Source organism: Pundamilia nyererei, unplaced genomic scaffold, assembly GCF_000239375.1.
Source record: "Pundamilia nyererei isolate P.nyererei 1_Seehausen unplaced genomic scaffold, PunNye1.0 scaffold00252, whole genome shotgun sequence".
Classification (NCBI taxonomy): Eukaryota; Metazoa; Chordata; class Actinopteri; order Cichliformes; family Cichlidae; genus Pundamilia; species Pundamilia nyererei.
Genome location: NW_005187653.1, coordinates 446900 through 460098, shown reverse-complemented (window position 1 = coordinate 460098; position 13199 = coordinate 446900). Strand labels below are relative to the sequence as shown.

The following is a 13199-nucleotide window of genomic DNA, read 5'->3' as shown; positions in this document are numbered from 1 at the left end:
ACACACACACACACACACCTCTTGAGTGTTGGTGATTCGGTTCTGGACCAGGTGAAAGCCCCGTCGGTCACAGAGATGCTGTGCTGGGCTGAACAGAACAGAGAGGAGAACAATGACTAGTTTGACCTGCTGTGTGTATGAAAGGCGCACACGGCTGTGTCTCTGGATTCGAGCATATGGTACTACAGGAAAGGGGACTCACAGCCTTCTGCTGCTTTGTGCTCCACGCTGTCCAACTGCAGCTCCTCGTGTGACAGAAACACCCGGAGTCGCTTCAGGGACACGCTGGCCTGAGGACGGACAAGGTGGGAAGCTGTCAGAGTGCAAAGGTGCTGCAGACTGCTGCTTAGTACAACTAACACAGAGGGAAAAAGGCCCCAAACCACAATTTATATTCATGTGAATATAATATTCATGATTGGATTTTGTGGGAGAGTGAGGAGAGGGAAAGTCCACAGCTCCCTAAATATAAAAGCCAGGTTCCAGTGTAACAGCCTGTAACACTTTAGGTATAATGTGTCATGTGTAGACTGGCAGCCAGTGCAAAGTCTATCTCATCATTTGGATCAAATCATGGAGTCGTACTTAAATCATGTGCAGGAACAGCGAGATGTGACGCTAACACGTCATCATATCATGGACACTGTGCTCTGCCCCTGGGCTTTGGTTTGTGCACATGGTGCTGGGCGGAGCAGCCTCCTCACACTGGGCAGGCTCACGGACAGGTGTTACAGGGGAGGGGTTTGTACTGTACAATATAAAGCGCCTTGAGGCGACTGCTGTTGAGATTTGGAGCCATATAAATAAAATTGAATGGACCTGTGAGCTGGATGTTGATGTGCAGAGTCTACATTAATGACCTCAGCATTCACCTCAGTTCTCCTCAACACGTCCCCCACGAGCTGATAGGCCCTGGATGAACTGTACATCATTGTCATTGGCTTAGAGAACTCTAAACCCAGAGGTATGAAAATGCTACCAGCGTGTCACAAACCCTCCCCACCCTGCCTTTGGGGAGGAAGACCACGCTTCCACACTGCTGCTGCCTGACTCAAGACTCAAACAGAAAGAAAAGAAAGCAGTTTTCAGGTTCAGGAACAGGAAACTGAAGCTGAGGAGGTCTCACAGGACAGGTCTTAGACATCTACTGGAAACCCTGGGTAAATGGTGGCAGGTGTGCTAACCTCTGCCTAAACTCCGACAACTCTGAAGTTTAAAAAGCAGCCAGGTATGACCTCTGGTTCCATGGGAAAGCCCAGGAGGAACTACGAGGATAAAGTGGAGTCCAGCTTCTATGACCCCAAGCAGCTCCGCTGCATCCCTGACTATGAAAGGAAAACAGTGTTCAGATGAGCTATGCTAAGGAAGACGTTTCATGCCTGGAGGGGGCAGTCAGGCTGCTGATGGGACATTATCCTTTGAAAAAGGTCAACCCACACAAAGCTCCCGGACCAGTCGGCATTCCAGGTGGTGTTTTCAGAGCATGTGCTCCACCATCTTCAACCTCTGAAGCAGCCACAGGAAATCAACAGTTTCATGTTGCACCAACGCCTGACCCCTCCTCTCATTGGCCTATAGAAGGAAGAGAGCCACACACGCTGCCCTCACCCACCTGGAACAGGGGAGCACATATTGTGACCTCCACCATCAGTCCTTTGAAACTCTGACCTTTGGACGTCCATCAGCACTTCCTGACAAACAGGAACCAGTTAGAGAGCTGGAAAACACACTTCCTCCACTGTCATGACAAACACGGGACCATGCAGAGCTGAGAGCTCAGTCGCCCTCTGTGCTGCTTAGCTAGTTGTGACTGTGTCAAAGCTTTAATATCCATGTTATATTCTTACATACACTAAACAGCATTACTGACTACAACAGCATCATGTTTGTTTTTAGTGTAGCAAGCTACAACGTAGCATTACAACCAAACCACACCTGGAAACCCAGTCAAGCGTTCGTGTTAACAGGCTGCAGACTGGGCGGAATGGTTGTAAACCAGTTGTTTATGTCACTGCAAACCTGATATGGTTGCCCCGTAAACCGCTTCACTTTTGTACAGTAGGAGGAAGCAGAGCCACATGGTCACCTTCCTGGGTCTCCTTACCTGGATTACATCCATCAAAACATCCTTGTGATGGTTGGTACTACACGCCCCACACTCAGCTTTTAATGCAACAACAAAAACATCCAAGCTTTTACTTAAGGTCCTTAAGCTCATGTATACCAGTCCTACCATCCCAGTTTGAGCACTGGCACAGACTGGTATCCATCTAACGTTTTGGTAAACCTGAAGCTTTCTTTGTGGGTTCCTTTGTGACGGGATGAGTGTGCGAAGAAGACGGAGGGACACGCACCTGCACCATGCTACTGATGACCATCGGCAGCATGTTGAGAGGAAAACGCAGGATGTTGAAGAGCGCCAGCGACACAAAGGCCTTCTGGGCGTCCAGCACGTTTCGTTCATCAATCAGCACGTACACAGCGAAGGTTGATAGGGCCACCTGTGCAGTGACGCAAAAGACATGGCAATGAGAATTTCATTAATGACAGCAAAGTGCTGTGTTTGGTTTAACTGATCTGCAGCTGCTCTTTGGATGTGTGTAATGTTTGTCCACTGTGGTGTGTCGCTCTCTTCCCCGTCAGACTTACAAGGAATGGTGCACAGACCCAGGTGAAGGTGGACACCGCCCCCAGGTAGGCAGCCTTTTTCAGGACACGCAGCTCACTTTCACGAATGTCTGACACCTTTCCTTTGAAGGCCAGCTCCCAGGCATACAGCTTCAGCACTTTGATGCCATTCAGCATCTCATTCATCAGCTTAATGCGATTGTCTTTACTCTTCATCTGAGCCACCTGCAACAAACACACAACACTGTGCTACAAACAGCTACCAGCTAACAACGTGTGTGTGTGTGTGTGTGTGTGTATGCATAAATGAAAATAATCACTGTACTTGCTGTCACTCGACACGTTATCACACACTCTTTAACAGAAATGAACTGGCATTGACATGGTGACCACCCAGAGCAAACTGTGCATCGACACAGTGCTTCACAGATTTGAGGCCCATCATCTACCGCAGTGTTTCCCAACCACTGGGCCGTGGCATGTAGGTGTGCCGTGGAGGTTATCTGGTTCCACCTGATTGGTGCTCTAAGCGACGGTGTGAGTAACGGGCAGAACAATGACGTTCTCTTCCACTAGAGGGCAGTACAACCACCTGCTCTAATAAATGTGTTGCCAACTGGCAGTAAAAACAGAAGAAGACGAAGAAGAACTTAAATAACAGTCATGGTGTGAGACGATGTTTAAAAAGAAAGTGTTCAGTCTGACCTGGTCCTGGAGAAAACTCGACCCAGATGAAGGCCCTAGCATGAGTAGTGGTCAGAAGGAAGCAACAAAGGTATACTGGGACAAACCGAGCCAGTTCTGCTATATTTGGTGGAAGAATGATCCGTATGGTTTTTGACATGTCTGTTTGGTGGAGTGCTGTGAGATTTTTCTAATGTGAAATATGAACTGTGCCTCTAAAGCCTGGGAAACACTGAAATGTATAATTCTATCAAATGTATGTATTGGGAACTTATTTACTGGAAAATGTGGTAATTCCAGTAAAGCCTGACATGGATGTGTACATCCATCCGTCCCAGGATTGGGTAGATGTGGCGCCTAGAGCCTATCCTAGCGTTCCCAGGCGAGATGCCCCCTGGAGCCGCTCCCAGTCTGTCATGGGGCTAACACAAAGACTTTCACACATACGTCCAATGATGCATGAAGCAGGAGCACCGTGCATGGGGAACATGTAAGCTGCACACAGAAAGGCCGCCACATGGCTGAAGGATTGAAAGCCAGCCATAGTTATAATAACAGTAGAACACGAAAATGTAAGGAAGGTGTATACGGGTGTAGGATGTGGGGATAATAATACTAAAGTCCCACCTGGTAAGCTTTGGTTTTCATTGCAATTACAGCATTAACAGGAACCATGAGGACCATCACAGCCACTCCAGCCAGCACAGACGGACCCAGGTTCTGCACACACGACAACAAACTGCTTCAGTGCCTGTGGGGCATTATTCACACTAGTGGAACCATCCTTCCACAAGCAGAGCGGCACTTTAAAAACAGATTTGTTGCACTTTAGAAAAGGAGAAACCAGCTGTAACTGACAAGCATTACATTAAACATCATCTGGAACAATCAAGCTTCCACAGCTGCCCAAGCCTCATGAGCTGAGCCGACACACAATAGTACGTTTATTTTCTTTATATTGAAAGTATGTAAGCAGCATTAAACATTTGATTTTAAATATATATTTAACGTTTAGTTTACTTAACCTGACCTGCCAAAGAAAGTAGAGGGCCAGGACCACCTGCAGAGGAGCAGACCATATCATGTTGATGTACGTGATGAGATCCATGAAGCGCTGCGCGTCCACTGACATCAGGTTGACGATTTCTCCCACTGTAGAGGTTCGCCGTGCCGCGCTGCTGATGACCAAGGCCTGAGGAGCAGATGAAGCGATGAGATACAGACTTTTCAGCAACCAGTGATGGACAGAATAACAGTCAGATGGTTACATTTATCAACCTTCATCACGAAGAATCTAAATCGCTCTGAAGAAGCACTTGTGTTTGTCCGTTACCTTCCTATAGACGGCTCCAATGACTGCAGTGCGTAAGCGCATGCCTGACACAAAGCATACATGAAAGTACTTCTGCAGGATGAGTGACTGCACGGAGGTGCAGACGAAGAGCAGAGCAGCGTAGAAGTAGCCCTGCCAGGAGGGGGCGCTGGAGTCATTGACAAACTGGATAAGCAGTCTACAGAGAAACAGGAAACAAAGGAACATTAAGCACCCTGCCCCTCGGTCCTTATTACAACTGCATCGTGTACTCGTGTAGCAGAAAAACACAGAGCAGCCCAAAGCAACACGTCGCACTGTCTACTGTTTGTCACCACAACCTTCACACCTAGAGTCATCATGTAATCAAATCCATTTATTTATGCAGCACTTTTCACAGGATAAAACCACAAAGTGCTTCACAGTAATATAAAACAGAAATACACAAAATAATCAAACACACAGCACAAATCTAATTAAAAGCTAATCTAAATAAATGAGTCTTAAGCTGCTTTTTAAAAGAATAAATACAGTCAAGTCAAAGTAAAGATGGAGGGAGAGCACTCCACAGCCTGGGGGCCACCGCTCTAAACATCTGTCTCCTCTGGTCTTAAAACGAGTTCGTGGGACTACCAACAGCCTTTGATGAGAAGATCTCAGGCTGCGAGAGGGAGCGTGGGGCTCTAAAAGATCAGAAATGTAAGCAGGGGCATCACAAGTCAACGCTTTAAAAGTCAGTACCAAGATTTTAAAATGAATTCTGAAGTGTACTGGAAGCCAGTGTAATGAGCGTAACACTGGTGTAACGTGCTCTCTTTTTGGTGTCTTAGTTAAAAGCCTTGCAGCAGCATTCTGGACTAACTGGAGACGCTCAAGATTCCTTTTGCTCAAACACAGAAAAAGGCTGTTACGATAATCTAAGCGAGAAGAAATAAAAGCATGAATAACCTTTTCTAACTCAGACAGCAAAGTTCGCAGTTTGGAGATGTTTCTTAGCTGAAAAAGGCAGCTCCTAATTAACTGTGAGCGTGTTGTTGTAGGGACATGGCAGAACCAAAGATCACACCGAGGTACCTGAGGCTCGGCTGAACAGACGAACCGAGAGAACCAAGATGCTGTTTGATTAGAGATATCTGGTTGTCGGGGGCAATAATTTAATGAAATGTTGGTCTTTCACCAGCTGGTTCACATTTGCAGCTCTTAGATTTTGTGTTCAGTTCAGAGCACCCAGCCTTCTTAGGGTAACTGAGTGGGTGCTCCACAGGGGACGCTGCAGTCCCACTGGGAGACCTGACGGTGAGACCTGGAGGTGGAGTCCTATCAGCTTTGGGTAGCCCGTTGATGGGAACGGAGCGCCAAGCGGAGCTCGACTTGGCGCTGAGCAAAAACTTGTGTGGGAGGAGTTTGTTGAGGCACAGCAGTCCTGGCAGAGATATATTTAGTGCAACAGATGGGCTCTGATGTGTTTGAACAATTAAAGTTCTAGAGCATGATAAATGCACGATGCAACTTCAGACAGATCAACGACTCAATGTCATCTTATCAAAGGGTCTACAGTTTCCTCACCGCAGGATCTCAGGGCCGACAAACATTAGGATGTCCTGGATTAATTTATAGATGCAGGAGATGAAGAAGTAGGGCCCAAACGTGAGGCACAAGGCCCACAGCAGTGAGGGCTCTTTATTTTTCTTTCGAGGTCTCAGAATCAAGATCTCAGACTCTTCCACAGCTTGGCGCTGAGGGTTTTCACTGTGGGGCACTCGCTTGGACGAGTACAGCATTTTCTCCTCTGACCTGTGAAGAGAAAGCAGAGTTAACCTGGCTGGATGTTTCCCGAACAATCTGCATTTGTATAAAGAAGTTTGATCCCTTTCCTGACCTTTTAAATTTTTGGCACTGTGTGTTCCAGCGTTTGACCAACTGTGGGACGACTGTGTGGGAGCAGTCCTCAGCGTTCAAAGACCACAGGTCCTTCTCCTCCAGTGGGCGCCTGTAGCCTTTCATCATCATTCTGGTGGAGAAGTTAGGACAGGTAGGAGAATAAAACACAAACATGTAGAAGCTCAACGTGCAGTAACGTTTCCAGAAAGCCCCAAAGGACCATGTAGAAACCAGAAGTTTCAACACAGAAGACGTCAGCCTTGTCTTAAATATCAATAACAAGCTCCTTCTTTAGAGAGGATACCGACCAATGTGAGATTTTGTTCATCAGCTTTATTACACAGAAATAAGAGCACGTTCACCGGAGTGGAACGGCGTGTTCCTACCTGGTGATCCACCAGAAGGTTATTCTGGAGAGGAAAGACGCTCCAGGCTCAGGGCACGGATTCTGCAGACAAACATCGAGCAGTTAAACACAATGATTTCCACGGCTCAGAAGACAGCAATGCTTTCACTGTACTACCAAAAGTATTCGTCTTTCTCCCTCCACACATCGCATTCCCGATCCGTAGGTTTAATGTGATGTCGGCCCACCATTAGCAGCTCTAACAGCTTCAACCCTTCTGGGCAGACTCTGCACTGCGAGTGTGTTTATGGGAATCTTTGACCGTCGTTCCTGAAGGTCAGACACTGACGATGGATGAGAAGGTCCGGCTCACAGTCTCTGCCAACTCATCCCAGAGGGCTTCTGCTGAGTTGAGGTGGGACTCTGAGTTTGGTGTGGAAGAACCTGACAGGCCTGCACACTGGTCTTTATGGACTGGTGCACAGTCACGCTGGAACAGGAAGGGGCCATCCCCGAACTGTTCCCACAAAGTTGGGAGCATCAAAATGTGCAAACTGTCGTGGCTTCCTGAAGCATTAAGAGTTCCAGGAACAAAGGCCGAGCTGATTTGGAGGGGTAAGCGAATACTTATGGCAATACAGTAATCTGAGTATAAATGAGTGACAAGGGAAGAAAGAGAGATTTGTCAGGCAGCCTCACAGAGTCTTTAACTTCCCGGGAAAAGAGGGGTGGCTGGTCGGTCAGGCTGGACAGGAACAGAGCAATCAGCAGCAGAGCATAGTAGATGTAGAAGGTGGTGTACCTCCACACACACACTGTCTGAGGCTGCACAACAAGAGCATGTTTTTAATCAAACAACCTTATTTTGTTTATTTACTGCAACATCAGTTCGATTAGTAACCAGTTATTTCTCATCATGTAAGTAAAGTGAGTCCTGCTCAGTGAGCACTAACCTGCTCCAAGGCCTGGAAGACCTTTGACCTGAAGGTGACAGTGGCACACAGCAGTGCCAGCAGCCAGTAGATCAGCATCACCCCCGATGACTGAGCCCCCTTCATCCGCTCATAGTGGATTAACATGACAGCCAACAGCTGCGGCACAAGCACATATTTTATATACTAAAAGAAATGGTCCATTTAGTTTTTACAGCATATATTAAAGAGTCAAGTGACAAAAGAAAGACTACCCTAAATAACAAAATACATGCAAGCTTTTCTCAGCTCCGTAAAGAGACGGTAGAGACAGCTGGACGCTCACCATGGTGAGGCCCAGTAAGGTCGGACTGACGAGGCGGACAGGTGCTGGGCTGCTCACATGACTCCTTTCCCAGAAAGAATAAAAGACATCTGACCAGCAGATAATCCAAAGTAAAAAGCCAACAGCCTGTGGAAACAGATGAAATCACTCCTGGATTCGTTGGTAAATACATTTGGTATTTAGTTTATAGACATATGACTGACATCTCCCACAGTTACTGTAGTGACAAGTGGAACCAACCAATGAAACTACAAACACACCGTTCAGTCATTAAAACAGCTAGATTAGATTAAACTGTGATCCTTGATAATAATATCTTTGGGTAGCAGAACATCAAATGTTTAAACTGTGAAAACACGCAATTAAAAAATAGATAATGTCATTATGACTGTGATAGCAGCAATATAACGTGGTACTAATATCATAGAGCTGTAGGAACATTTGGTACCAGTCAGGTTAACTGGTAACAGGCCAGTAACACGACTGTCCCCAGCCTTCCTCCTGGTTAGGACAGGCCCAGAACCCTGGACTATGAGCGGCCCACGAGGCATTCAGATACCAGGACCCCCTCACCTGCCTCGGCTCCGAGTCCCTCCTGAATGACTGAATTCAAAAGTCCAGCAACAGGCCTCAGCTCCCAGACGACTGCGGACTATTTTTAAAAGAGGGAATCCCACACAGCGGGAAACATGGACGTTTTTAAGAGATGCGTTACTTCCAAAAAAATTCAAAATGACCTTGTTGTTTTTTAATTGTACCTTTTCCTCAGTTTAAACATTTGTTTTTCTGAATAAATGAATAAAATGATTTCATTCAATTTTCCACAACATCCCATTTTCTTGAAGTTGGAATTGCATCATGACTCGAATCTTCAAACATTTGTGTTTGAACGAGTTTCTGCTTTGCTCCACTGACAGAACAGATGAGTGCAGTGATGAAAACTTCTACAGCGGGCTCCCATAACTCACAGTTTTGGCTTTGTTGAGGTGATTCATACATATATATCCATGGTCATGGGTATGGAGGTAGACGAGGTAAAAGGGTGCACATATCCAAAGGTAGAAGCATGGCAGCCACACCAAGACAGTGTTCTGGAAACACTGGGTGAAGTCGGGATTATCGGTGTACCATGTACGGTTCCAATCCTGGAAAAGGAACAGTAAGGTTGAAGACATCTAACCACAGCAGGAAAAGACACTCCTGACACACATACCTATGTGTGGCCTGGAGTTATTAATATAGCTTTCTTGTCTTATTTAGATCAACAATGTTGCATTTTACTGCTACATGCAGCTGCAAAAATGAAAATGAAAAGAAGACCTCATCACAGTATAGGACAGGTGTCCAACTCCAGGCCTCGAGGGCCGGTGTCCTGCAGGTTTTAGATGTGTCCTTGATCCAACACAGCTGGCTGAAATGGCTAAATGACCTCCTCAACATGTCCTGAAGTTCTCCAGAGGCCTGCTAATGAACTAATCATGTGATTCAGGTGTGTTGACCTAAAATCTGATCTAAAACCTGCAGGACAGCAGCCCTCGAGGCCTGGAGTTGCCCACCCTGCTATAAGACAAACTCAGTTAAACAGACAATAACAAGGCAACTCCCAAAAAGGTTTTGTAGGTGGTGGACACAGACCACGGCCCTCTTCTCAGCAGACGGGACTGATTTTCCTCCATTTTTATTACCAGATGACACCTACAGCCCAATGACATGTATTCCAGCTCATCCAGGATGGCATCTGTATGCGCCACTGCAAGAACGTTTGCTGCATCTCAAAACTGTAGAGATGCTAGGATAAGGTCTAATGAACTTGAAGAGCTGGAGAGAGATGCAGAGGAGCAGGAAGTATAAAAAGCACGTCTGTGGCCACCACCAGTGACCGTTCCCTTTTGAGGCTAACTTGTCATTACTCTCTAGTGGACTTATGACTCTGGTTTGGACCAAAGCAAATCAAAGTCAGAATATGTTGTGAAATGGATTCACAACAGTAGATAATAGAGTTTATATTATACTTTAATGATGGAGTGCTATTTTCAGTGTCCCTACCTGGAGGCAGTAATGCTAAATGGACTGCTTCTGATATCGACCCAGAGCTTTTCCACTCTGAGCACTCAAAGCTTTACACTTTCACCCAATCACACTAGCACTAGTTTTTAGTGCTATCTAACTAACATTCATACACACTCACACTCCAACGGATGCATCGGAGAGCAACCTGCAGAATGAAGCAGACTGGGATCAAACCACTAACCTTCCAGTTGGTAGATGACCTGCTCTACTACCTGCTACAGCCGATATCAATCCCTCCCTGCTATGTGACAGGAGCCTGAAGTAAAAGGTTCGGCAAACAGTGAAAGATGGTACCCAGTGTTGTGATACCCATTACCTGACTGCAGTTTCAAAGTATGGTGACTTCATGTCCCGAGCAAACAAAAGAAACCTTGACCTACGTACCAGCTGCTGCCAAGTCCCATGGCAAAAATATAACCTACCAAAGTCATCAGCTGTGAAATATTAATAAACAGCAACTTTTTATTTTTCTTATTTCAACTAAACATAATCCTCAGTTTGTTCACACCAGTCACAGTAGAAGAGCGACACCTGGAACAAACACATACCTGAAACTAATAAAGGATGGAGACAGATCGAATGTGCTCAAGTTACTAATTACAGCCAATCATTTTCTGACAATACACCAATTCACTGTAAAATCATAACGGTTGTTATATGCACAGCTATCCCCCCTCTTCCTGTTCTGTAGGATGTGTTTGGTAGACGCACCATGGTTGCTGTTGTCGGTGCCTGAGCTACCAGTCAAGCTGCGTGATGGATGCTTGTTTTGGTTGAGTTTAAGTTTCTCCGTTAATGTCATCTCAGAGTAGCGGTGCATGAGATGAGCCCTCCTGGCCGTAGTATTCCCACAGCATTTTATTTTATTGAACAAAATACTGATACTTGGTGTTTCTGTATCTGCTGTATCAGCCCCCACCCCCGGGGTACACTCCATCCTGTGGTGTTACTGTGAGCAGCGCTCAGGACGAGCTTCCATGTTGTGGAGGGAATCAGTTGGTAGTTTGATGATGTCACACTTGTACTTGAATTCTTCATGATCCGAGTTGCTCGCCCTGTGTTAGCTAGTTCAGGTGCGTGTGTGCTGTTAGCACCTACTACATGCCTGCTGGTGTGTGAGGTCCTACCCAGCTCTATGTGCCTGGGGCTCATCCCTGCTGTGCTGACTGCTTTGCTACATCGATCCTGGCCCACCTCTTATATTGCCTTGCACACTCTTTGGGCACTGGCTGCTTTTTCACTGCAGTCCTGGTTCCAGAACCAGCTTCAGGTCAGACCCTTAGGTCCTTCATTACCGGCAGGCTCTGACATGTCCTCAATAATGGTTTTAAGCACACTACCACAGTGCCACGCGTGGGAGAGAGACCACAGGACACTAAATAACATTCGCACTGTGACGTTTGAGTGTGTACAACACCGGGACTGATGACAACGAGTTCCTACAGACCAGGAAACGAGAGGGAACAACACAAACACGAGCTCGTGAACACTTGTTCCACTGCGAACCTTCCATGTCAGATCAGAGAACATGTGAAACGGCCAACGGAGGCTCAACGATCAGCTGTAACGATGACTTCTAATAAGAGAAGCGCGTCCGACGTGACTAAATAACACGCAACCTGCCGTGGCTTACTATTAGCACGTACCGGGCACCGGCAGCCAACGCCAGCTACGAGAGTTTAAAGCTAGAGGAAAAGACACGGAGTCTGTGACAGGTAACTCACCCACAGGGGATCGGACCTGTCCACGCTACAGAACTGATCAAACCCCATTCGCTGCGAAGCATTAGAAAAGCCGGGGCTGCGAGCTCAGCTTGTTTTGTAACGCCTGTTAAGACGAAGCGGAAGGTTGTTCTTCTTCTTCTTCGGTAATTCAGACACTCGGCCCAAACGTCTACACTGCCACCTACAGCTTCTGTAACGTTATGGCTAACTACACTACGCCATTTGTGCGGTGGGACTGCTGCTGCGATAGTTACAGGAAAAGAACAGGCCGTGTGACTCGTGTCATTACATAGAGCAGACAGTTTGGTGCTGTGGAGTGCAAGCAGGTGTGCCTAATAAAGACTTTACGAACCAGATGTTTGTTTGTGCTCCCAAAACTGTATATTCACAGCAAGAAAGACAGAAAAGGTCATCATTAAAACGATCCCATTTTACACCAGCTGTGTCTGTGAATGTGTCTTAGAAATCACTTTGAGTACTCATCTGACGAATATCACTTCATTCACATTTCTAATGTAGCCGGGTGGAAAATGGGAGGGAAATGTTTATCTTTTCCTTTCCACTAGTGGGTGATGTTTTAAGCATTTTCTCTGGTTGTAGTAGAGAGTGGCTGGTTTTCTAATATTAAGACAGTACCTGCTCCAGCACCATATCTAAATGCAGGGGTTCATTCTAACCTAACCAACTGCCCAAAAAACTACAAATACCTGGACAGGAAACAGGAAGTTCTTTTGTGTGTAGATGCAGAGGAGGCATGTGATATGTTATGGAGAGAAGGATTTTTGATTAAAATAAAACAGATGAGTGTCAACAGTAAAATGCATAAATGTATAGGTGGATAAGAAATTTCTTAGTGTTAGAATTAAGTTCAAATTATCAAGTAGAAAACAGTACTCTTCAAGGCAGTATAGATATTTACTATTATGCTCAATTATATTTTTAGCAGTACAGGTGAGTCTGTGGGTATCGCAGTATTTGCACATGATGGGTTTATTTGGGAAGAAACAAGATTAGAGGAGGCATTACATTATCATCATACTTCAAATCCTCATAATAATCTGAAATTATATGAGGATGCTATAGAAAGAATAGCATATTTTAAATATCTAGGAATATGGTTTGTTAAAAAACTGACATTGAAAATGTTTTTAGAGTAAAAAGTAACAAAACTCCTGTTTCTGTGTTACAGGTCAGGATATGTGACACGTTGACATCAACGGGTCTTTTAGACCCCATTCCTACAAAACAGCTTTAGTGAACGTTACAAATGATCTTCTTATGGCCTCTGACAGTGGAC

General features: G+C 45.8%; 1 protein-coding gene across 1 annotated transcript in view; it reads right to left on the bottom strand.

Annotated features, from left to right (window-relative positions):
* Positions 1-12221, bottom strand: part of abcc1 (ATP binding cassette subfamily C member 1 (ABCC1 blood group)) — a 32178-nt gene extending 19957 nt beyond the window's left edge. The window contains exons 1-15 of the mRNA XM_005749666.1: positions 11903-12221; positions 9077-9253; positions 8109-8234; positions 7805-7942; positions 7551-7676; positions 6892-6953; positions 6504-6635; positions 6191-6418; positions 4646-4823; positions 4343-4504; positions 3940-4032; positions 2650-2853; positions 2355-2501; positions 203-290; positions 19-88 (exon numbers count right to left, since the gene is read on the bottom strand). Of these exons, the coding sequence (XP_005749723.1) occupies positions 19-88; positions 203-290; positions 2355-2501; positions 2650-2853; positions 3940-4032; positions 4343-4504; positions 4646-4823; positions 6191-6418; positions 6504-6635; positions 6892-6953; positions 7551-7676; positions 7805-7942; positions 8109-8234; positions 9077-9253; positions 11903-11950 (1979 nt within the window). The 5' untranslated portion in view covers positions 11951-12221. The remainder of the gene's footprint in view (positions 1-18; positions 89-202; positions 291-2354; positions 2502-2649; positions 2854-3939; positions 4033-4342; positions 4505-4645; positions 4824-6190; positions 6419-6503; positions 6636-6891; positions 6954-7550; positions 7677-7804; positions 7943-8108; positions 8235-9076; positions 9254-11902) is intronic.
* Positions 12222-13199: the final 978 nt, after the last annotated feature.